The 22,482-nt window shown below is 50.5% G+C and overlaps 8 protein-coding genes across 8 annotated transcripts; 3 read left to right on the top strand and 5 right to left on the bottom strand.

The window, feature by feature from the left end:
• Nucleotides 1–171: 171 nt before the first annotated feature.
• CONPUDRAFT_161980 (uncharacterized protein) lies at nt 172–3,082 on the top strand (the record flags this gene model as incomplete). Its single annotated transcript, XM_007765745.1, has 10 exons — nt 172–540; nt 594–617; nt 676–693; nt 750–1,454; nt 1,542–1,725; nt 1,784–1,872; nt 1,941–1,979; nt 2,030–2,394; nt 2,452–2,699; nt 2,771–3,082. The coding sequence occupies 10 exons, from the start codon at nt 172–174 to the stop codon at nt 2,890–2,892; spliced, it is 2,163 nt and encodes a 720-aa protein (XP_007763935.1). The 3' UTR covers nt 2,893–3,082.
• A 93-nt stretch (nt 3,083–3,175) lies between these two features.
• On the bottom strand, nt 3,176–3,742 carry CONPUDRAFT_45201 (uncharacterized protein; the record flags this gene model as incomplete). The annotated part of the gene is made up of 2 exons (XM_007764313.1): nt 3,176–3,371; nt 3,492–3,742. Coding segments are annotated over 2 exons (447 nt in total), but the record flags the coding sequence as incomplete, so codon positions are not given.
• Nucleotides 3,743–4,361: 619 nt separating this feature from the next.
• CONPUDRAFT_87221 (uncharacterized protein) lies at nt 4,362–5,345 on the bottom strand (the record flags this gene model as incomplete). The annotated part of the gene is made up of 7 exons (XM_007765590.1): nt 4,362–4,411; nt 4,463–4,507; nt 4,558–4,636; nt 4,693–4,853; nt 4,905–5,013; nt 5,142–5,158; nt 5,207–5,345. 7 exons carry the CDS (start codon nt 5,343–5,345, stop codon nt 4,362–4,364), a joined length of 600 nt encoding a protein of 199 aa, XP_007763780.1.
• Nucleotides 5,346–5,505: 160 nt separating this feature from the next.
• On the top strand, nt 5,506–6,993 carry CONPUDRAFT_116711 (uncharacterized protein). Its single transcript, XM_007765744.1, has 7 exons — nt 5,506–5,778; nt 5,841–6,003; nt 6,072–6,314; nt 6,379–6,473; nt 6,536–6,608; nt 6,662–6,757; nt 6,812–6,993. The coding sequence occupies exons 1-7, from the start codon at nt 5,560–5,562 to the stop codon at nt 6,916–6,918; spliced, it is 996 nt and encodes a 331-aa protein (XP_007763934.1). The 5' UTR covers nt 5,506–5,559; the 3' UTR covers nt 6,919–6,993.
• Nucleotides 6,994–7,111: 118 nt separating this feature from the next.
• CONPUDRAFT_87220 (uncharacterized protein) lies at nt 7,112–11,512 on the bottom strand (the record flags this gene model as incomplete). The annotated part of the gene is made up of 21 exons (XM_007765588.1): nt 7,112–7,216; nt 7,278–7,678; nt 7,742–8,069; nt 8,123–8,189; nt 8,249–8,403; nt 8,461–8,626; nt 8,685–8,754; nt 8,806–8,987; nt 9,040–9,208; nt 9,271–9,487; nt 9,543–9,595; nt 9,646–9,735; nt 9,787–10,402; nt 10,452–10,549; nt 10,598–10,716; nt 10,769–10,845; nt 10,898–10,972; nt 11,023–11,160; nt 11,221–11,313; nt 11,383–11,454; nt 11,507–11,512. The coding sequence occupies 21 exons, from the start codon at nt 11,510–11,512 to the stop codon at nt 7,112–7,114; spliced, it is 3,297 nt and encodes a 1,098-aa protein (XP_007763778.1).
• Nucleotides 11,513–12,442: 930 nt separating this feature from the next.
• Nucleotides 12,443–14,642, top strand: CONPUDRAFT_161976 (uncharacterized protein; the record flags this gene model as incomplete). Its single annotated transcript, XM_007765743.1, has 21 exons — nt 12,443–12,501; nt 12,556–12,634; nt 12,689–12,702; nt 12,763–12,861; nt 12,915–12,924; nt 12,981–12,998; nt 13,053–13,078; nt 13,128–13,153; nt 13,204–13,238; nt 13,292–13,316; nt 13,369–13,380; nt 13,430–13,445; nt 13,502–13,544; nt 13,598–13,701; nt 13,755–13,814; nt 13,866–13,893; nt 13,943–14,000; nt 14,055–14,079; nt 14,139–14,247; nt 14,302–14,328; nt 14,383–14,642. 21 exons carry the CDS (start codon nt 12,443–12,445, stop codon nt 14,545–14,547), a joined length of 1,038 nt encoding a protein of 345 aa, XP_007763933.1. The 3' UTR covers nt 14,548–14,642.
• A 79-nt stretch (nt 14,643–14,721) lies between these two features.
• Nucleotides 14,722–16,547, bottom strand: CONPUDRAFT_141545 (uncharacterized protein). The gene is made up of 11 exons (XM_007765742.1): nt 16,458–16,547; nt 16,362–16,396; nt 16,131–16,287; nt 15,953–16,014; nt 15,798–15,895; nt 15,687–15,739; nt 15,478–15,629; nt 15,417–15,432; nt 15,322–15,364; nt 15,166–15,272; nt 14,722–15,110 (listed from the first exon to the last, which is right to left on the bottom strand). Exons 1-11 carry the CDS (start codon nt 16,484–16,486, stop codon nt 14,768–14,770), a joined length of 1,095 nt encoding a protein of 364 aa, XP_007763932.1. The 5' UTR covers nt 16,487–16,547; the 3' UTR covers nt 14,722–14,767.
• Nucleotides 16,548–17,978: 1,431 nt separating this feature from the next.
• On the bottom strand, nt 17,979–21,735 carry CONPUDRAFT_69652 (uncharacterized protein; the record flags this gene model as incomplete). Its single annotated transcript, XM_007764534.1, has 21 exons — nt 17,979–18,264; nt 18,320–18,362; nt 18,551–18,702; nt 18,755–18,807; nt 18,863–18,960; nt 19,018–19,079; nt 19,130–19,158; nt 19,245–19,305; nt 19,415–19,486; nt 19,513–19,577; nt 19,999–20,401; nt 20,465–20,505; nt 20,616–20,658; nt 20,710–20,725; nt 20,771–20,922; nt 20,973–21,025; nt 21,086–21,183; nt 21,346–21,358; nt 21,401–21,558; nt 21,610–21,644; nt 21,701–21,735. The coding sequence occupies 21 exons, from the start codon at nt 21,733–21,735 to the stop codon at nt 17,979–17,981; spliced, it is 1,968 nt and encodes a 655-aa protein (XP_007762724.1).
• Between the last annotated feature and the right edge of the window lie 747 nt (nt 21,736–22,482).

Below are 22,482 nucleotides of genomic sequence, written 5' to 3'. Positions count from 1 at the left end.
GGCACGAAACCAACTTGAACGTGGCCTAAAAGTGACCCATGATTTGACCGGATGCTGTGTCACGGAACGCGCTATGTCACTATGCGCGCTTGTGACTAACGCGTGCTGTGACTTCATTACCACAAGCATCCTCCTTTCCGCCCCCGGCTTGGCCATCCCAGCTCCTCATCCATGGCATTGGCAGAGATTGACGCAAGGCCATTTAAGCGCCAGCGTACCGACGAGGCGACTTGGAACTCGTCCCCTCTCACCCCACTTCCATCTTCAAGCCCTGCAAAGCCTCCACTCAGCCCGCTTCCACCTCACGCACTTCTCACGTGGCTACCCGGCATCTTCGTGCATACGCCAAATCATCGGCATCACACCCTTTCTCTTTCTCTTTCTCTTAGGTCTCTAAGAAGATGCCTTGCGCTCAAGGCTCTCACACCGGATGTAGAATGCTGGGCATGTACGGCGCTCGCGGAGGTCGGGATGAGAGTCATAGCAGGAGGATTTTCACAGCAGGAGGAGCATTTGTGGGCGAAAGGTGTCGAGTTGGAGGTGCGTTGAACCCGACTGTTTTGTAACCATCAGAGGCCAATGGTTATATACAGGTCGAGAAGGCTTTAGGGAAAGGGGTGAGCTCGACGCGTCCCCACTCAGAGTCCATGTGCTGATAGATCATCGCGTGTATAGTCATTGCTTGCTCAGAAGGTATGTTATATGCGCTTTGCAAGGCAACGAGACTAATTATCTCAACGTCTCGCCAGCACCCATCTCTTCGCGCATATCGTCACCACCTTAGTCTGCTCAGTGCACAATTCGCCCAATGGCAGCACAACTTCAAATTCGCGCGTTCCGTTCTCCGACGACTCATCTCATCATTCACTCCATCTGACCCGCCACATACCATTTATTCTGCGCATCTCGCGATTATCGACCAGCTCACTTGTGCGCCATCGCCGCAAGCGCAGGACTTGCATGCAGCGCTCGACGCTGTCAGTACACTGCAAACCCTCGGAACACAGAACAAACACCCTCACCTCGTATTGCTCGCGCATGTCATTAAGCTGCGTATATGCGTTGCGTTCCAACTGTGGGACCTCGTCCCAGAAGCCCTTGGGACGGTTGAGAGTGCACTCGGCTTAGTGTACCCAGCACCTTCTGCACCGGTGTCAAAATCGATTGCCCAAGCCCAAGGAGTGCAGAGGACAGACTCGGGCACGTCTTCAAATACGAGTGCGGGAGCAGGAGGTCCTTCGGCATCGCAGTCGCAGTCGCAGGCTCCAAATCCCAATATCTACATACATTTCGAGGACACGTTTGAGCTGGCTATGGTCCTGCATGTGCTGATTTTGGCGGTGATGTACTATACTCATCTTGGGGATGGCGGGGCATCATCATCACGTTTGTCGCATCTTCATGCCTTGATGGACTCGGGGGCGACAGACAAGTTTCCCGAAGGCATCATCGAGGTATGTCTCTGTATCTTGGACACATCCCGCGCATACGTCCACCGGTAATGAAGTTTGGTTGCTAAACCCCTTGCATTCACCAACTAGATCTCGCTCCCGGACTCGCGCCCGCTCGCCCTACACATTACGCACCCACGTACACTGTATGTGCTAACATTCCTTGTCAGCAGTACGTCAAAGCGTGACCCCGTTGGACGTAAACCAAAACGCAAGGTGTTTGCGACGGAAGGCCTTGGTGCGTGGAATCGAGAGGTCCTCAGAGAACTCAAACGTAAGTTCCCATTCTAGCAAGCTTGTCCGAAGAAGCTGACTCCGAATATGCGACGCAGTACCCGTGTGGGCGAGCGTCGACGATATCGGCGAGATTGACCAGCGACTTGTGAGGATCAAGGCGGACATGTTATCTGAGCTCGCAGCGGTAAGTCTCATTTCATCATTGTGCATGTTGCCTGAGTTATCTGAGAAGATCCAATCGCCATATCATAGGTGTCAATACAGCGTAGCGAATTCGACCTGGCTCAAGAGGTGAGTGTTCTTCTCTAGAGGAGACAAACGAGCTAACTGCGGCATATTAGACGCTCAACACGCTGATTGCGCATACACGAACATTCGACATCTTCAACAGCTACGCATCGCGCATAACCCTGCACCACGCACACCTCGCGCACGCCCTGGGGAATTTCTCGCGCGCGATCCGGTGTTACGAGGTGGCAGCACACCTAGAGCCTGAGCCTACCACCTACGTCGCTGTCGCCGCTCGCACGGGGGAGGTGCTCTTGCGCATAGGGCTTGCGGCCGCCAAGGGGAGTAGAAAGCTTGAAGAAAGTTTGAGGCAGAAAGCGGTTGCTGCTGCACGATCGTGCAAGGGCATGGGTGGGACGTTGGAGGCCATAGGGGAGGTTATAGAGGCCACACTAGCGTCGGAGATTCTGAAGTCCAAGTAAGTTCCCTATTGTCTACTCGCCCTGGACACTGGATTTCTGACTACGCTGAACAGGACTCACTTGAAGAACGCGCTAGCGCTGACCAAGAAATCGACGGATAACCACCTCCGCGCCCTCGTGCTCGCCCTCATCTCGGCGCACTATATGCATACAGCCCCTGATCACGCACAAGATTCACTTCTCTCAGCAGAGCAGCTCGCAGCAGGGCTTGGCGCCGCTCCTTCCAGGGATGCATCTGCGAATGGGCAAGATGCAGTGGGGAACGCTCCACTGCGATATTGGATCGGAGAGCGGCTGTTGGGTATGTGATGTCTCATCAACCTGCTCCTGCGCCGTACGATGTCTAATGGCTACCCTTGTCATATCTTACAGAGCTCTTCAAGCGTGCGGGTAAGGAGGGACGCGTGCAGCGGCAAACCGTCGCAAACGAACAACTGGCCAAGGAGGTCGAAAAAGTCGCTCAGATCGGCTCAGCATTCTTCACGCCATCGTGATAGGTGTATTCGGGTTGCTGGCACTGCATCGTTGTGTTTCTTGCTACAATTTTTTTCTTCTTGGGATCCGCCTTATCCACTATTGACATATCAGACTCCACCATCGGACTATCCATGCAGTACTTTTAGCCCAACACTTGCTCATTCGCATTCATTCCATACACCGTGACGCATCACTATGAATTATTAGACACCTACGATATTACTCAGCATAGATACATCAACGAGCACTATAATGATACAGCCGACTCGAACTTAGCAAGTGCAGCCCCAGCCAAAACGGTCACCAGGCGGCCTGATTATCTTCCACGAACCGCCTCACCTGCGCCCAATCGCCACCGCACCTGTGCACATCACCCACGCCAGAGGCGCCGAGATCCTTCTCGCCCTTGTGCTCCAGCACCGCCGAGTGCTCGAGAGTGATGTCCGCGCGGCACAGCAGGCCCTGCAGCAGAAACGGCAAACAATGCTCGACATGGCTCGCCGTGCCCATATCCATTCGAGCCGTCTGACGCCGACTCTCGTCTCCGCTTTCTACACGCTGATCATCGTGGTCGGAGATTATTGCCAACTCCGGCCTGTCCGATCCAGAGGTAGACGTGCGATTATCCCGCGCGTCGACGACCACCTTGCGCAGGACGTTGAGGCAGTGGAGCTGGTGGTACATGGAGACGGCGAACGTGCGGTTGTTGGGGCCCAGGCGGACACGGCCTTGGTGTGGCGGGACGGTGGCTGCCCATTGGGCGTCGTCTGTGAGGTCGAGGACGTTGCCCTTTATTTCCATGGCGGCGTCGGAGAGCTCGATAGGCAGCGTCCAAGGAATGTCGGTGCCTTCGTAGGCTGTGGAGCTTCATGTGAGTAATGGTGTTTCGCGGTAGGCTGAGTGCACATACAGTATTGCCGCGCAGGACGGGAAGTAGAGGAGGAGGGTACGCTAGAAACATGTAAAGCAGAGAACTGAAGGAAAGCTATCCATAGGTTAAGTGCAGTGAGAGGAACTACCAGAGCCCATAGATAACGACGGCCGATGGGCGTCATCAGCGAAAAAGAAAGCGAAGGGGAGAACGGGAACTAGAGGCTGTCATACTTATCCTTTGATCTATGGTGGAGGCACAGGAACAGCGGCGGTACAAGAATGAATAAACAGGTACACGTCCAATGCGGGATCCTGTGTACACCATCAGCTTTGGTTTTTGAATCTTGATGACGGCCACATAAATAGTTAGCGGATCGATGGTGGAACTGAGAGCGTTCTCAGCATAGTGTACTTATTTATAGAAGAGATATCCAAAACATAATGAGAAGTTAGTTGGAGTGGTATTTCACTGCGAAGGCGTGTCGGATCAAGGGTTGTGAGCTCATCATCCAAGGGGATCATTAGCTCAGTGACGTTAAACAGCGAGCGATATAAGTTTATCGTACAAGTCCATTCTGTTAGATCAGTATTACACTCATACCGTTGAGGACGTTCACGGGTACTCGACTCCCGCTGCCTTCATGACGTCCGCTACCTCAGCATCTAGCGAACATAGTCAACACATTATGGAAGGAATTTGCGCAGTAAACTCACGGTCCATGGTATGCTGCATCCGATACGCGAACTCGCAGGAGCGACCTGACATATGTTCAGCGATAGGGGCAGATATTGGGAGCGACTGACAGGACCTTTGAAGACGAATTCTCCGCCAAGCTGGGAAGGCGGACCTTGTTTTCCGACTAGTGACGGGTTTTTGAGAGGGCCACGCTACGAAAGGAGGGTTAACAACAAACATGGAAAGACCTGGAGGAAATATTACTTACCCATATGCTCGTAACGGTGGTCATGAACAAGCCCTGCTTCAAGTAGCTCTTCTTCTGTTCGCCCGAAGGTGTCGTGGCCAGATTTTCTAGGTCCATACCCAGTGCCCGGAAAAGTGTGCGACTGGGATCGGCGTAGAGGGGACCTTGGTAGCCAGTCTCAGCTTGAAGTATGGTGAGCCTATAGTGTAGGAAGAGTAGTGGAGATACGGTACCTTTGTAATGGGCGATTGGCTGCCAATCACCACAGCCAATGACGACTATTCTGGCAGATGCATTCTTGAGCGCGTCTTCACGAACGTTGACTATATCTCGAACATAATCCTATGTATCGACCATATAAGTTAATGGGACAATCTTCAATGATAGATTATTGACATGCCTGGCAAGACTGTAAATGGGACAGGAATCAGCACTAGACGTCAAGAGATCTACAACCAGGGAGACTTTACCCCGCAGAAAAAGTGCCCTGAATGGGGATGTTATCGGGAAGTGCGACATTGTTAGGATGACGTACGAATGAAGACGACGACTGTAGTTTCATCATCGGAGAGGATGCTGCCAAACGAGACAGGTTTCCCTTCGGCGTCGAGGATCTCCAAGCTATTGGCTTTGTCCAAAGCTTCTTGTGTGGGGAGGTTGGACTTTTCAGACATGATGACGAGGGTGAAGCTGGGGAAAACGGAGACAGATGATGGTTGAAGCGAAGATGGGCGCAGGTGTCATATGTACTAAGGAAGTGTTGCCGTAAAACGTCCGAAAGCCCCCTCGAGTCGCGTGGCTGTACAACACTTATACCGCGTCGTGCCTCCTATACGCAACTCACCTCCTTACTCAAACCCACTAGCATCTTAGGCCAGCCCCTTTGACATGTCAGTCAGTCGAATCCCAGGAGAATATGGCGAAAAAGCGTCCAACCTCGAGAATGTGCCCCCAACGCTGCAGCGCGCGATCATGCGCCTCGACTTTCCGCCCTCCTATGTTGGCGTCGGCATCTACCGCCTCTGCACCGACCGTGCGCTGAGAGTCGCCGCCTGGGACAAATGCAAGCACGGCGCTCGAAGGGGCGCTCTCGTTGGGTTTGTCTGGGTCCGTGCTCATCGTGCGCTGCTTTCTGGTTCACGTGCAAACAACATTGATCGCTGCCGCAGACATGCCTGACGTATCCCATCCAAAGGCGTTTCGTCCAGCTCGCGCTTACCCACCCCGGCTCGATATTCTCCTTTTCGTACCTCACTCGGCTTTCCGCAAAGGCGAGCGACATCTCAGAGGAGACACTCTTGGGTTACAGGCTACCTTTTAGCATCTCCTCATGTGAGTCCGCAGTCCTTCATACGTAGTGCACCGACATCTGAACTCCGTACCTACGAACACCCTTGCAGACGTCGCCGTTCTATTCCTCGGCGCACAGGTAACGACTATCATCCACTTCTTCCTCGCCAAGAACATCCGGGTCGCCCGGCAGCGCGCATGGGACCAGACCGTCGCGTCCCGCGGCAAGGGCCCCGACTTCTGGCAACCCTACGTCGAGGAGTGGGAGTTCCCGCCGATGGTGAACGAGAAGCGCTGGGGCCGGCTCGACACGATAGCCAAGACGTGGTTCTGGAAGCTCATCGTTCAGAAAGGTACGTGTCCGAGTCCACGCGCAGCAAGCTGCGGATAGGGGTCTGACTGACGAGTCGTCTCAAGTGGTGCTGCTCCCGCTTAGTTTGTACCCTTTCGTCGGGAACTTTATCGCTGCCGGATTCAAGGCGTTAAGCACTGCTGAATATCTCCATACACCCGTACGCCCTCCCCTTGTCCTTTCATGTTACCCTACGACTAAGTGTATCCGGAACGCGTCTAGTACTTCAAAGCCAAGAACATGACGCCTCACCAAGTCGCTGTTTTCATCGAGGAGCGCAAGTGGGACTACAGAGGTATGTCCTGGATATTACATCTATTCCGCACTCTCTCATGTCGATGTTACTAGCTTTTGGATTTGCTGCTGCGTTACTGGAAGGTCTGCCTATCGTCGGTCTGTTCTTTTCCGTGTCCAACCGGATTGGCGCCGCCATGTGGGCACACGGTAAGTCTCTGTTTAACCCTGCACATATATTCACTCACCCGCCGTCGCACCCAGACCTCGAGAAGCGCCAGCATTGGATCGCCGAGCAGCGTTTGCATGCACAGGGTGCCAACGGCGCGGACGCAGAATACGTCACGACCACAGACAAGAAGGTCGACTAGGGTTTTGTTAGCTAGCGTAGATTCAAGAACATTCTGTATCATTCAAAACAAGGCTATTGCAATGTATAAACCCCCGATTACAAACTTTAACTAAGATACACATAACGTGATGTACAGAAAATCTAGGACAAGTAGTATGTACGCAAGAGCAAACAGGAAAAGGAGACGACCAAAGCAGGAGAACATCTAAGATCTATGTCTTCTTTTTCTTGTTCGACTTCTTGGCTGCGGGTGGTGGCGGAGGCGACGGTGACCTCGACTTTTCAGGTTTCTCAGCGACCTCTTCAATGCCGCGTTTCTATCGACGAGCAGACCACGACTTAGTTCACCGCCAACCCAAACGACGATGAAGAGCTCACCTTGCCCCGACTACCGCCCTTTGTCTTCACCTCCTCCTGCGCCTTCTGCTCCGCCTCCTTCTCAATCATGCCCAGCAGCGTATTGCACCTCCGCTGCAGCTCCTGCGGACTACGGCTCTTGAAGAACCAGTCGAACCGAAACACGGGGAACTCGCTGATATCGCGCTTGATCCGCTCGTACACGTCCTCGGTCTGCATCCCGTAGTGGTTCAGCCGCACAAGCAGGTAGCGGTCCTCTTCCTCGCTGTACACCTTGCCCTTCGTCGTCGGGTAGTTGAGCTCGAGCTCCTGCATCGGGTACGAGACCGACGAGATCTTGCGCGCGAGGAGCGATTCGAGGTTGGAGCGCTTGTTGCGCTTGGCTTCGCCTTCGGCGATGCGGGCAGCTATACGCGGGTACTCTACGAATCAAAGTCAGTAAGCGTAGTCTAGCGCGAAAAAAAATAAGGTCATAGGCAACATACCAGACAGCTCCTTCCAGTGCTTTTTGAAGTACTGGTAGTACTCCTTGACCTCCTCGGGACCTTTATCCTGAATCTCCGACGCAAGCAGATCAAAGTCCTCCGTCCAGCCGTAGCTCTCCAACGAGCGCACGAATTGCTGGAAGTCGCGTCGACTCCAGTCGCTGAACCCCTCTTCCATATACTGCTCCTTCAGTGCCTGCTCATCTTCCGTCAGGGGCTCTGCACTGTCGATGAACTCTTGCGCCGCAGCTCGTTCGGCCTCGAGCTTCTCAGGAGTGTCCTCCTCAGTCTGAGGTTCTCTCAACGTAGCAGTGATACCATTCGTCCGCTAGAGCAGTTTGAGTATCAGACCACCAGGAGAAGTCTGAGGACGTGACGAACCTTGTGTGCCGCAAGCTCACGTTCTTGCAGCTGCGCGAGGGCAGGGTTGAAGAACTGGAAGTCTTGTCTACATGACGCCGTCAGACTCAATGCTAAATCACGCTCGCCGAGAGCGAAGGTACTTACATCGCGATCTGCTTCGGTGCACGTGGTATCTTAGGCGCCTTCTCGGTCTTCTGTTGGCCCGCCCGGAGGGTGTCCTTGAAGTAGTTGTCAACTGAGTAGTTTGTCTTGCGTTCTCGCTTCGAAAGCGACAACATGTTGAAGTTTAGTGCCTTTTTCTAGATTCGGCCAAAATCGTCAGCCCCGGGTAGCATGGAGGACGACTGTTGACTTACGCCTGCACGGAAGTCCTCGCCCTCCCACTGCTGGACGGAGTTGTCGGACTTAAAGTTGCTCAGGTCCTCAAGATTAAGTCCCTCGTACTTGCTGTTCAGTTCTTGCGTACGCTCTTCGCCGCGTTGGACGATGGCCTCGATGTCGTCGTCAAGGAAAGACGTACTCCTAACCAACTAAGTGAGCTGCCTCGCTCAAGTATATATGTCATGCGGAGCCGACTTACGCCTGGTCGGAGTTGATGATTTTCTCCGCGCCTTGAGTAATCATCTCCAAAAGCTCATCCTTGCTAGCGGCTGCGGGACGAAACATGAGCAGACACGACGAGTTGACGACATGTGACTTACCCTTCGACTGCTGCTGACGTCCTTGCTGAATGACGAGCTGGTCAAGACGTAGCTTTTGAGCCGCTCGCTCAAGCATCCGTTCCTCGACGGTGTCTTCTGTGATGAACCGGAACACATAAACCTGCTTCGTCTGACCGATACGGTGCGCCCGGTCCATCGCCTGCAGGTCGGCTTGAGGGTTCCTATAACACACAAGTCAAGCAATGCTAGAGAGATGTCAAATAAGGGACATACCAGTCGCTATCGTACAGAATGACGATATCGGCCGACGTCAAGTTGATACCAAGGCCACCAGCGCGCGTCGTCAGCAAGAAGAGGAACTTCTCACTGTCCGGTTTGTTGTACTCGTCGATAGCGACGATACGGTCATCGTGCGCGGTACCTCCATCAATACGACAATACTCTGAAGAATGAAACACGACATCAATAACCAGAAGTCGTCAGTCAAGCGAGTGAGCGACGCACTGTAACCGCGGAAGAGCGAATAATCTTCGAGAATGTCAAGAACACGGCTCATCTGACTGAAGATGAGCACGCGAGAGCCCTTCTCCTTGAGCGACTTGAGCAATTTGTCGAGGATAGCCATCTTGCCACAATTCTGGATGAGGTGTTCGTCGGTCGTATACGGTGGGCCAGGCTCCGCGCCGTCGAAGAGATACGGGTGACAGGAGACTTTCCGAAGCTATGATAGGAGGGTGAGTAACCGGCACACATAACCTGTAGGGGATCCGGCATACCTGCATGACCATGTTCATAAGCCGCGTCTTGCCCTCCTTCTTACCCGTAAGACCTAGCCGAACCATAAGATGCAGACCTCGGCGACAAGGAGAATGAACCTACCATTTACGGCGTCGATGTCCTTCTCGAGAACAGACCGGTACCACTTCCGCTGCATCTCAGTCAGCCCGACGTAGATGTTGATTTCCTTCTCTGGAAAGCGACGTCAGAGTATGTCATAGCAGAAGCCCGTCGAAAACGTACTGGGAAGCAAGTTCTTCTCGACGTCTGCCTTGACACGCCGCAGCAAGAACGGCCTTAAGATCTTATGCAGGGCCTCGACAACCTTCCGGCTCTTATCTTCCTCGTTCTCCGCGCCCTCGTCGCCCTGGTGCAGGAAACTGTCGAGGTCCGCATAATCTGTGAAGATCTCGGGGCAAATGAAGTTTAGGAGCGCGAAGAGCTCCTTGAGGTTGTTCTGGAGCGGTGTGCCCGTAATGAGCAAACGACCACGGGAGATGAACGACCGGACGATCTGGGACAAAATGGAATCGACGTTCTTAATACGATGAGCTTCGTCGATGACAATATACTCGAAGGAGAACTTCTTGAGGGCAGACTTCTCGATGAGACAAATCTCATACGACGTGATGCAGACGTCAAAATCTTGCGGGATGAGACGGTTGGCGATGATCTCCGCACGCTCTTCTTTGGAACCGGTGAGGACCACGATATTCACGTCCGGCGTCCAGTTGTTGAACTCGCGTGCCCAGTTCTGAAGCGTCGACTTGGGAACGACGATAAGGTGGGGACCGGCAGTGTTGCGGTGGTGCCGGAGGTAGCCGAGGAACGAGATGGTTTGAAGGGTTTTACCGAGACCCTGCACGAGTCGTGAGGACGACGTTAGCTCGGAGGAGCATATGACATACCATCTCATCAGCGAGGATACCGTTTAAGCCGTTGTGGTGGAGGGAGACCATCCAGTTGAGGCCTTGCAGTTGGTATGCCCGCATGGTACCGTGGATATCTGGATACGGTCAGAACGTAGTGACTCGATGAGTATACATCAACTTACAGCTCGGCGACTCTTCAAATACGAAGGGTTGGTCATCTCCATCCGCAGCGAGCTCTCCGTCTTTCAGCATCTCCTCATCCTCTTCCTTCTCCGACTTGCGATGCCGCGTGCTTTGGTCACTGGAACCCCGTAAGTGAGTATATGCGCTGACGCGGTTTAAAAAGAGCTTACGTCGCCTTTTTCCGCCCTCTGCCCTTGGGTTTGGGCTGCGCGTCCAGGAGGGCAGCATACTGGGGATCGCGTGCTTTCTGTAGGCTTGGCTGAGGACTTGACTCAGGGGGTAATTAGCAGGAAACGAACCTTGACATCAACGAAGTGCTTGAAAAGGTCCGTTTGACCGAGAAGGTACGAGTAGCGTTTCACGGCATCGGTGATCTAGAGTAAATGAGTGCCACAGTCGAAGCTCGTATATGCAGTCAGTGTACCTTCGCCTTGTCCATCACCTGCCGCTTGGCGTGTAGTTGGTCTTCATCAGCCCGCCGCTTTTGCTTCTTTTGTTGGCGTTGAGCGGATTGTTGAGCTTTAGCAACTTTGGCAGGGGACTGCGCGCTTGTTCCAGGTGCCTACACGAATGGAAGTTAGAGAACGTTTGGTGGAGGGAACAGAGAATATGTTGTGCACACCTGGTCATCATTGTCGTCCTGTAGTTCATCCTCCTCCATGCTCGCGCCATCCTCAATATACTCCTCTTCTCCATCATCCGCTCCTTCACTTTGCTGTGTTTGAGTCCGTTAACCTTGTTCCACTGGCGAGTGACCCGCGTGTCGGGCCGAGGGCGAACGTACCTGGCGAGAGACGATGTTGCTGGGAACGACGTCGCTGAGAATGTCCTCTTCTACTGCGATGGGTGCCAAGTCCTGTTGCATGTCGTGAGCGAGAGGGGTGAGGACAGAGAGTGGGTGTGCTTACCGCCATGTCTGCGCGTTCTGCTGGTGGGTGGAGGAAAGGGACGGGCGTGACGTTACGTGACTGTGACCTGACGCGAAAAACGCATCCCGCGCGTTCCGCCCGGTCACCAACCTCAACAGCTCCTGAGACGCGCATACACGCGTATCGATGTCCCACTGGCTACTCCCTTCTGAATTTACTGCAACGGTTGCTGAAATCCTTATCTTCCATCCTTCCGAACACAAGCGTGATTCAACAAACAACTCGCCGTGTTTGGCAGAGCACATAAGGGCGACAGCGTCGTTATCTAGGCCATTCAAGTTCTCGGTCGGCTGGAGAAGCTGGCCGAATCAAATGATCTCAATGGTCGGCCATAAATAATTCATTATTCTACTGGCTTCGACACATAACGAAGAGAGCTCTGGCCCGCCCATCTTGGCAGTTTCCGCCTCCGTCGCGATCATGCACTCGAACCAACCCTGCCTGTCACCCCAAGTTCATTTCGCAACAGGAAGGGCGCCCATGAATCGGGGCCAGCGCGGATCCTAGATGACACCCATTTCAGGGGACTCACTGGTCGTGTTCTGTTCTATCCTTTGCGTCCTTTCATCAGACTTCGGTGGCAATCTAACTCGAAACATCCATGGCATGCTTACAGAGAGGTCAGACGACTCGGGCCCGCGAGCCGCGATGCTGAACTTCGTGCCTCATTTTGTCAGTGCGCCGTAACGAAGACGCCGTCGGGTGTTACGTTCTTTCCGATGCTCGTCCCTACAAGGGATAGAAATCCTGTCAAAGGAATGTATTGCGTTAGCCGTGCCTGGTCAGTGCTTCTCGCGACCTTGGCTCGACACTTAAGCAGACCGGGTCGATGTCCGACTTCCCGCTCGTCTTCTCCCTCTTTCAACATTTGACTCTTCTCTTGGAGGTTATCTCGCTCTTTTTACGACTACAGGCATGGTTGATGTTCCCGCCACTTATGGTGCTCTCTTGTTGGGTGGTCTGATAGCTACTGGGTGAGTGCAATCAATATTTACATCCAGCATCGAAGGGCCCTGACGAACATATAGCATGACAGGGATTGTTACGGTTCAATCCTTCGTTTACCTCAAGACATACCCTGACGATTCCGTCATGACACAGAGCACAGTGAGTGAGCCGGTTTACTATCCATAACCTGCTTCCTAATAGGTCGACATTCAGGTCGCTGCGGTGTGGTGAGTGTTATGAAGAGCGTTGTTGATGTACGATGCGCGCTTACACTTGGGTCGCCCAAGGATCCTCGACTGGTGCCACACGGGCCTTGTATTTGCGTCGCTATGGACTTTTCTTATCAAATACTTCGGGGACCCATCTCACATCAACATCATCCCATGGTAAGTAATCGCGATTCAATATTCGTTCATGCCTCTGATGCCGTACATAAAAGGCCTGTAGCAGTAAGCAAATACCTTTATGGTCGAGATTGATATTCGTATTACTAAATCGACAATAGCTGACCGTGGCTTTTACGGCACGTCCTGCGTCTCATCCGATCCCACGTATATTGACGTTTAATGTTGCATAGGCGGTCCTCACCTTCATTGTTCATAGGTGTGTACGCAACTTCAGTGCTCCTAATCGCTCGCTAACACACGCACAGCTTCTTTGCCCTTCGTATATATAAGTGTAAGTCGCCTCGATATTGGTTTTTGTAATTGTATTAATAATCACACCAGTGAGTTACCAGAACTGGCGGATCACTGCAATCATTGTGAGCATAGTTGTCCCCTGTCTGTACTCTTGAGATCGTTGACCAGTACTCAGCTGGTGTTCGCATTCTTGCGACTATGTGAGCGTCTTTTATTCAAAGAATCTTTCAATATGCTGATCGTAGGTTTTAGGCTCCGCTGCTGGTGAGATTCTCAACGTGTTCTTGTACCTTGTTCATTAACGCCGCTTCAGTCACCACAGCAGAGATGTATGTAATGAGGCCCTTCGTTTCGTACTTGGGACGGATGCTGATGAGCTTACCAGGATCCACATGGAAACTTTCGATCAGTTCAGGCTCCATTTTCGCGTGAGTATATCTACCCTTTCCGCTATGAGTGGGCGGATTCTGACCTTTGGTAGTGGGTCTTCACCTTGGGCCTCGCTCTCTCATCGTTTGTCGACGTTCTCATCACCGCTTTTCTCTGCATGTCACTGCAAAAAAGTAGTCACCGAGGCGTATCTCAGTAAGTAAGCATCCGCTGTGCAGGCGCACGTCTCACCGTAATCCAACCGATAGCATGGACCGCGTCATCACGTCCATCATACTTTACACAGTCGAGAATGGACTAGTGACCAGGTATGAGCTCTGCCGTATATGCAATGGCTTCTTTTGACCTTGGTTTCTTAGTGCGACCACTGTCACTTCGATGATATGCGTACGTACCATCAGACTCTTGAGAAAACATGGATAACATCTTCGTTCAGTGGCTTGTCATGCCGACAAACCTCATCTTCATGGGTCTTCACTTCGTTATTGGCAAATGTGAGTCATATGCTTGACACTTTGAAGATTGTCTGTTTTGCTAATGTTGACTAGTCTACGCGTGCTCGTTACTCGCAACGTAAGTCGTTGTTGTCTCATGTTCCTATGATGTTCTCATTCGGACGTTTTCCGCTCCAGGTTGAATGCCCGGAAAGAGCTCCAGAACAAACACAATTCACGCGGGTTTTCTGTAGGATTCCCCGTGAACTTCCCAGCGACAAAGTCGAGGGCCCGAGAGCCTATCATTGTAAGCTTACACGTGTCGTGCAGGTACGCTCACTAATCGTTTCATTGATGATAGCCCAACCGCGATCAGATTACCACCAGGGTCAGTTTGAGGTCGTACTTCACCATAAGTCTTGTTGAACTAAAGAGACCCTAGCTCGAGATCAGCGTGGAGAAGACAGTCGAGTACAACGTCGACTCGGACAATATTGCTCAAACACCAAGTCGCTCTGTCACGCCTTCCACTCTTTGTCCAAGCCCTACGCCGCTGAGACATTCTCACTTCATTGATCCTACGTTACCGCTTAACAATGCTGTTTAATGATTCTGGGTTTCCGAGATGCTCATCGGACTCATCTATCGCATCTGGTGTCTTATGCTCACTTCATCCCTATGTACATTTTTTTCGGTTGAAACAATTGTGTATTATAGATTTCTTGGACTTGTGTTACGCTATAGCTATTAAAGTGATCAATATGGCATACTTGGATATAATCGAAGTGGTGGTCGGCGTAACTGGAGAGGGGGCTAGTAAGGTGTAACTAGGATGGTGCTTTGCAAGAAGTCCTCGTCTTCTGGGTTTCTACGTCCACTTTTACCCGGACTGCGTTTTCCAAAAGTGCTGTCACATCCGCCATGGGGTCACCACCGAATTCTCCGGTGCCATGTGGAATAGGATCAGAACGCGACACGAAAATGCTGACTACGCCATTGGCGGGTTCACTCTCCATAGTGGCAGCATGGAAAGTTGACAGCGCAATCGCATCATCGTCGTCCATGAAGGCGTCCGTACGTGGGCGGCCACCCTGCAGTGCCCACGTTTCTTGCCGGCTGCTCTGCTGTCGGAGGTAGAGGAGTAATCTAGCCGAAAGAATTCCTGATACTCTACTCAACAGGTTGGGACGCCTAGACTATCAACGTGGATTGAAGCTTTGCTTACGGTAGCGTCAAAGCATTCAGAAACTTTCCCAAGGTCGCAGCGTCTGGAGTGTCGGAAGCCAGCGACGATGCAGACAAGTACAAGTTAGATTGCCATTCTGGCGCTTGCTAGATGAAGTTCAGAGTCATATCCAGGCGTGCTAATAACACTGCTCACGAAGTTGAGCACGACAGCGGTGAAGGTGAATCCAATGACAACACTACCATCCTGGCTTCAGACGGGCGATTATAGGGAGGGAGGGCGGCACCCACAAGAAGTAAATTAGTCCTGTTGCGAATTAGTATATGCATGTATCATGCGCGTTTCTCTCACCTTCACGTAACATAAAGTCGAATATGCCATCTTTCTGAGGTCCTTGAGCGTACAGCTTGTACATTTGGCGAGCCTTCAGGCATCGCATAGTGGTCAATAGTGTCCCGACACACTCAAAGACGCAGTTTGCTACTGCAAGTGACGTATTCGCGCTATTTGGCCCCGATACTGTCAAGAGCGGTTACGCAGGTCGAAAATGGCGGGCGTACATGATGGTGCTCGCTGAATCTGTTCCCTGGCATTTGTCTCCAGTTACATGCCACTGTCGAATTGATCATCTGAATCAGTGAATCGGCCGCCACGATTCCGGAAAATCTCACGAAGTCGAACGCCATAGTGATGATCCACAGCGTACCCATGATCGCCGCTATAAATTTGCTGCGGTCCCACACGGCATACGTACGGAACGCGAATACACCTAGATTGTTTCAGTATACGCATCGGTAAGTACTATCTATGAATAATCGAGACGCACCTAGGACAGCAGCTCGGCCTGCAATACTCAGGTATCCATCGAACTGATACCACCCAGTGCAGCTATTTTTGCGTGTGAGCCATAAGTTACCATGTCGATATGGAGAACGAACTGTGTGACGAGATGTTAGTCATGATTTGTCACATTAAGCGTCAAATAATAGCGAAACCTGCTAACCTTATTGACGACATTGGCAATCACAAGCAGGTAGAACAGGTTCGCAAGGAGTGCATACCGACAGAACCAGTACAGCACGGTGGAGATCATCACTTTCTTCCGCCACATGTACTTCACCTCCAGCGGAAAGGTGAGGATATAGTCATAATACAGTAGCGCTGCGGTTCAGAAATCGGCGGTGAGAACAGGCTCTAAACGGTCAATAGGCAATTGCAACGGGCAATACGCTCACCTAGGCTAGAGTATTGTATGCAGAACTGTGCGAACCTTGCCAAATGAAGAATCCATGAGCCTTCGCAGTAAGCTATAGATGAAATGAGGAACTCGCTGAGTGGATTGCTGGTTCGCTGCGGCCATCCAGCTGTCGACGTACGACTCGTACAAGGGGCGTGGACGTGAAGAGGAGAGTAGAAGAAGCAGGCCCCAAGATGAAACACGCTCTCACCACGAAGGCTTCCCAGCTCGGTACCTTGTTACGTGTTTGAGCGCTGAATTCGAAGGCGATGACCGTGCAAGAGGCTAGTGCTTATGGGTCAAACTGTTTACGAACCCCGAACTTATACCGTCAGCGTCCAATATTAATCCATTCAGACGTGAAAAACGTGCGTATCGATGTGCCCTTCCGACTTACTAATGCGAGTGAGCAGAACGCGTACACAGTAGATATTTGAACACCGCTGGGACACGATAGTTGATCAGTACTACTGTACTTTTTCGACCTTAGGTTCGGTCCCCTGTCCACCCCCCCTCACGAACCGAACTTAAGGGTGGAGGACAGTCCCCCAAAAAGTCAGGCTTCGAACTTAGATGGGGGGACACACTGTAAAATGTTGAAAAAATCCCTTAAAATATGCCAATAAAACCAAATAATGCTAAAACTCGAAAATCTTCTAAGCAGCTGCTATATCTTCTGTAAGACTTGGAGCAGGTGATGTTCAAAACATACAATGCAGATATGTGGGGTGAGACACTGGTGGCAACAACAGGGACATGTCAAACTCAAGGCCAAACTCTTATGTCGAGCACAGAACTCACAGGTACAGACCTAAATGTAAGTGGGAGCGAGGAGAGATTATCATATGTAGTCAGGATGATGTATGCGCGTACTTGAGCACCACGAGATGAATATCGACAGCGGGATTAACATTAATAACGGGCAGTCTCAGTGAGCCAGTATGCGGAGCTCTGGAGCGGCCATGAGTCCATCGTCTTTGTGGATTGGTGTTGGGGCCGCTGCTGAGATCAATGCTGATGTTGAGTGTTCCATAAGCCCTCAGATGTGCTTTTATCGCCTTGGTAGCTTGTCGAGGACTCTGGTCCAAGGTCTGAAGTATGTATATGAGCACGAACAGGCACGAACTAGCTGTCCACCCTCGGTTTGGCCCCCCGAACCTATAGGGGGGGACAGACGGTTATGGAAGGTGCGTTCAATCTCCGACTTCCCACGCCACCGCGAACTTAAGGTCGAAAAAGTACAGTATGTGGCGTTAACGTTCAACCTTGGCATCGACAGCATGTGCCCGGGCTTTGCAGGGTTTTGCCTACTAGTGCGGTGTGGACCCATGTGGTTTGATCCGAAACGTGATCTGACTAAGGCAGGAACCTGGATATTCTGGATAGCCTACGGGGAAAAGCGGCCGATAAGAACATCAGGCGGAACTAGTGAAAAGGATTACCTGGACGATGCCAACCACTGAATGCATCCCATGCGTTCCATTTGATTCAGCAATCCCGGATAATCTGAGATGCCTCTGATTGTATGACTTTGAATGTTGTCTCATTTTTACCTTCAAGAGGTATAACAATGCTATGCCAACGTACGCTCTTCGCCTCAAACACTGCATGTATTTTACGTCCTCGTTTCTGGTATTGTTGGTAACAATCTAGCTTGCTCTACTTCTACCCGCACGCGAGCCACAGGATCTCCTCCGAATTCTCCCCGGCCTGCACAACCATCCGACCTCGAAGTGCTAGTTATGCTTTCGCTAATACGAAATCTTGCAAAAACAGGAGCAGAAATTGATACGTTTGTATCAATGTCTTCTGCGACGTTCCCTCGAGTCATTCCCGAGTCCAACCGTCTAGCTTCGCGCCGTAGATGCAACAAAAGCCGTGCTGTCAACAATCCAGATAAACTAACATCAAACCGCCATAAGCCAGGTGTTATGTGGTATGTATCAAAAGACTTACGGTAATGTTACAGCATTGAGAAGTCTTGCCAAATATACGGGATCTGAAGAACCCGTATCCATACTGGCAAAGTTTAGAGCGACGGCACATGTTTCCAGACCAAAAACCCCACTAGAGACTCATCAGTAACACGGCTAATAGAATGGAGTGAAAGAGCCCGCACATGAAATACATGACTCCTGAAAAGCGCAGAGCTGAGCGATAACTAACAAATGCGTGTCCAACACTTACCTTCTCTCACTAATAGCCCCAAAAGGGACTCTCCCTTGAGAGGTTTAATGTATCTTCCGCGAATAAAGTGAGCTTGTAAGTAGCGAATAACGGTAAGAGTCATCCCCATGCCCTCAAAAGAGACCACAGCAATGGAAACAGCGGCATTGGCGCTGTACATCATGGCATTGAGTGTTCAATCAGTTCATTGATAACTGCACTTACACGGCTATATCTGACGAAACGGTTCCATCGCAATTATCCCCGGTTACGTGCCACTGGTGTTATTTTAATGTACACCCAAAGACAAAAACACCATGTTAATTGGCTTACAAAGTCCAGGGATGTAGTAATGGTCCACATCACTCCCATCATAATTGCAATTATCCTGCTTCCGTTCCACACTGCATATGTACGGATTGCAAGGGATACTAAATGGAGACTTAGAACACAAGGACAACAACCAAACAAGTTACAAACTTGCACACCTAGAACAGCTGCACGTCCAGCAATGCTTAAGTATCCTGCTACTTGATACACTGCTGTGCAGCTGAATGCGGGTTTGATCAGCATGTATAATAGGCTATAGTGACAACATACTGTATAGTGGGTGTCAGAGTTTCTTCAGTCTAAACGAATTCCCGAGTATCAAAATACCTTATCAATCACCCCCACGATTGCAAGGAGATAAATCAGGTTTGCCAGTAGGGCATACCTGCATAACCAGTATAGAATGGTCGAGAGTATTACTCCATTTTGCCACATGTACTGCATTTCTAATGGGAAAGTAATGGCATAATCATAGTAAAGCAGGGCTGCAATGGCAAGATAAGTCGATTCAACTGAAAACGCTAGGCATGGAACTGCCCACATATTAGGACTTACCGAGGCTTGAGTATTGTATGCACAACCTGGAGAATCTTGAGCGTAATGACCTTCTGTTGAGCAAAGCACTTTCTGGACGGGATGACGTTATGACTCACTCTGAAGTTGACATGTCTGACCCTTTGCTGCTGCCTGACGTGGAGTCGCTTATATCCTCCAGTTGCTGTATAGGTTATCAAGGCAGTGCATTCATTAGGTATAGTAACGGTCTCCACTAAAGTTTCAAGAGTCTCTAGCCAACATATTTTCGGAATCGTTATGGGCTGTGGCACAGGTCTCTGATGCTGAAACCGTCGTGTATGATCATCACAGGTCCGAATATGAAAGTATGAATTATGAAGCGCTCGAAGACTATGGTACTATGATCGAATCTGTCTAGAGATGAGGTCGAAGTAATGAAGATAAGCGTTTACATACTTGCTAATCTTGAACGGATTAATTACTTATGTGTCGTACTGTACTTTTCTTTCAATTATCCTAGCTACAATATCACAGCTCAGCTGAGATATTATCGCATCTGTATCATCCGTAGAATCATTACAGTGCCTCAAGGCTACCCAATCACGACCATGTTCACTCTATACTGCCTCTGCATCCGGCCTCGGTCGACGCTCTTCAGTGATTATCAGCGAATCGTCATCTTGGCAAGGGAGCCTTCGTGAGGACACCGTTTCCTCTGGCATATCTTTACGTCCTACGGACATCTCCGGGTGCCCGACACGAACACTGGCCACGGGGTCGCCTCCGAATTCGCCGTCGGCGTATGTGTGGGAATTAGTGGGTACAAAGATACTTTGAATTCTGTCGTTGCTTTGCATTATGCCGTCATACTCTGGTGATGCATTTGAGCCGGCTTCTTGATGAACAACTATGGTCGTATTAACGTGATTTGGGCTTCCACGGCTATGCTTCATTGCCCACTCCTGTTGATGGTGGTTATACTGACGAAGATAGAGCAAAAGCCTTGCAGCCATTATACCGGATACACTGAAAGGTGTCGTTGGAGACCTGTCAGCTGCAGGCGAGGTGTCTGGTATAGGTTAAACCCACGGTAGGTTTAGCGCATTCAGAAGCTTTTTCATAAACCCTATCTATGAAGGATCATGAATATAATCATCATCGAAACGGGTGGTTCTCGTACAGGAGCTACCTGTATAAGCATGAACCCAGATTAATATGTGAGGAAACAGAGCATGCTCACAAAGTTGAGAAGAATTGTAGCCAAGGAGAATCCAAAGACACCACTACGGTAGTGTTGGGACAGAGAAAATGAGCATAGCGAGACTAACACGTACAAGAAATATATTGATCCTATATGGAGTCAGCGAAGGCAAACCCAGAAAAACTCTAGCTCACCCTCACGCAGCATAAAATGAAGAATGTTATCATCCGTAAAAGCGCGATCGTGCTTCTTGTATAATTGCATCGCTTGCATGCAACGTATTGTGGTAAACAAGGCTCCAGCGCACTCAAGGACGGCAACCAAAACGGACAATGCTGTGCTAGCGCTGTTGGACGTAAGATCATTATCATCTGCATCGGCCGTATCCTCACTCACATCACAATATTTGGGGGTACCAGCTCTCCGCACGTCGTGCCTGTGGTATGCCACTGTATCCACAAAGCATCAGGATGTTTTCACACTCGGAGTTGACAAGGGCGGATTCTTACGAAGTCGAATGCAACAATTAATATCCACAGGATACCCATTACGAGTAGGATAACCCTACTCCTGTCGCATACTGCGTAGGTACGGGCCACCAAGACACCTGAAATTACGGATTCAGAACGATGGGAGTTTACAGGTCCAAAAACATGTACCCAAAATGGACGCACGCCCAGCTATGCTTAGGTACCCATCGAATTGGTACCAAACCTTACAGCTTCGAATGATGTTAGCTTATCACTCGATAGCGTCCCCATAGACGTACTGCACAGAATCATCTTCAGCATACATTGGTCAATTATATCGGATTGATTACGCACCTTGTTTACAGCGTTGGAGATGGCAAGAAGGTAAAATAGATTGGCTAAAAGAGCATACCGACAAAACCAGTAGAGAATGGTAGATAGCATCACCCTTTTACGCCACATATACTGCAGCTCAAGCGGAAAGGTGAGGAGATAATCGTAATATAGTAGTGCTGCAGTAGATATATCAGTAGGTTTCTGACCATCGTGGCGAGAAAACTCACTTAGGCTGGCGCATTGTATGCAGAATTGCACAAACCTTGTATGAATGCATACGTCAGAAAGATTGCACGGAAGAGGAAACATGACACTTACTCCGAGTCGTCGCTGGCCTCCTGTGGCGTGGTCATAATAGCGTGGTTTGCAGAGATGGGAGGCTGATCATGGCCATGGTCTATTAAGAAGAAGAATCGACCTCTAAGAATAGGCAGATGGAGACATATACGCTATTGTTTGATGGTTACGACCAACATGATAATACGAAACAGTGGCGAGTATTTGCTTTCAGGCAGTGCCTTTTGCATATCCAACATCGCAACATGGGACAGCTTGAGCGCGTCAAGAGCTTTTAATCTTTGGATTCAGGTTGGGAAACGTAAACTAACGCACTAGACGGTAACGACATGATCATCGCGTCGATGAAAGGCAATGAAAGGCATCTTTGGGAGACAGGGTAAAAAGTCGAGAGATGAGTCTATCTTCGTTGCTGATGGTCGCCTTAGATGTGGGTCTTCATTCCCTACATGCTCCATACTTAATGAGATAAGGAAATGTTTTTTCCACAAGTCTGATCGAGGGAACAAAAGGCGATGAGCAAAGACGTCGACATCACGGAAGACAAAGGCAGTGTGTGTGATCCGAGAAGATTGAGCGCCGGGCGTGGATCTTGTATAGCCACGGGTCTACTCTTGTGTTTGAGTAGTCGGAAGCTGCATGCGTTTGTGTCGTCATATCCTCCCTCGGTGTAATGTATGACTTTCCTCAGGTCCGTGGGTAGGGTGAGTTGTATCGGGAGATGTTGTCTCCGAACATTCGTGATAATGACGATAGACACTCAATATCAATCATTATACTTCTATATTTTCGGCATATCCTGT

Source organism: Coniophora puteana (assembly GCF_000271625.1).
Source record: "Coniophora puteana RWD-64-598 SS2 unplaced genomic scaffold CONPUscaffold_1, whole genome shotgun sequence".
Taxonomy (NCBI): Eukaryota; Fungi; Basidiomycota; class Agaricomycetes; order Boletales; family Coniophoraceae; genus Coniophora; species Coniophora puteana.
The sequence above is the reverse complement of the archived record's forward strand: the minus strand, read 5'-3'. Positions and strand labels throughout refer to the sequence as shown.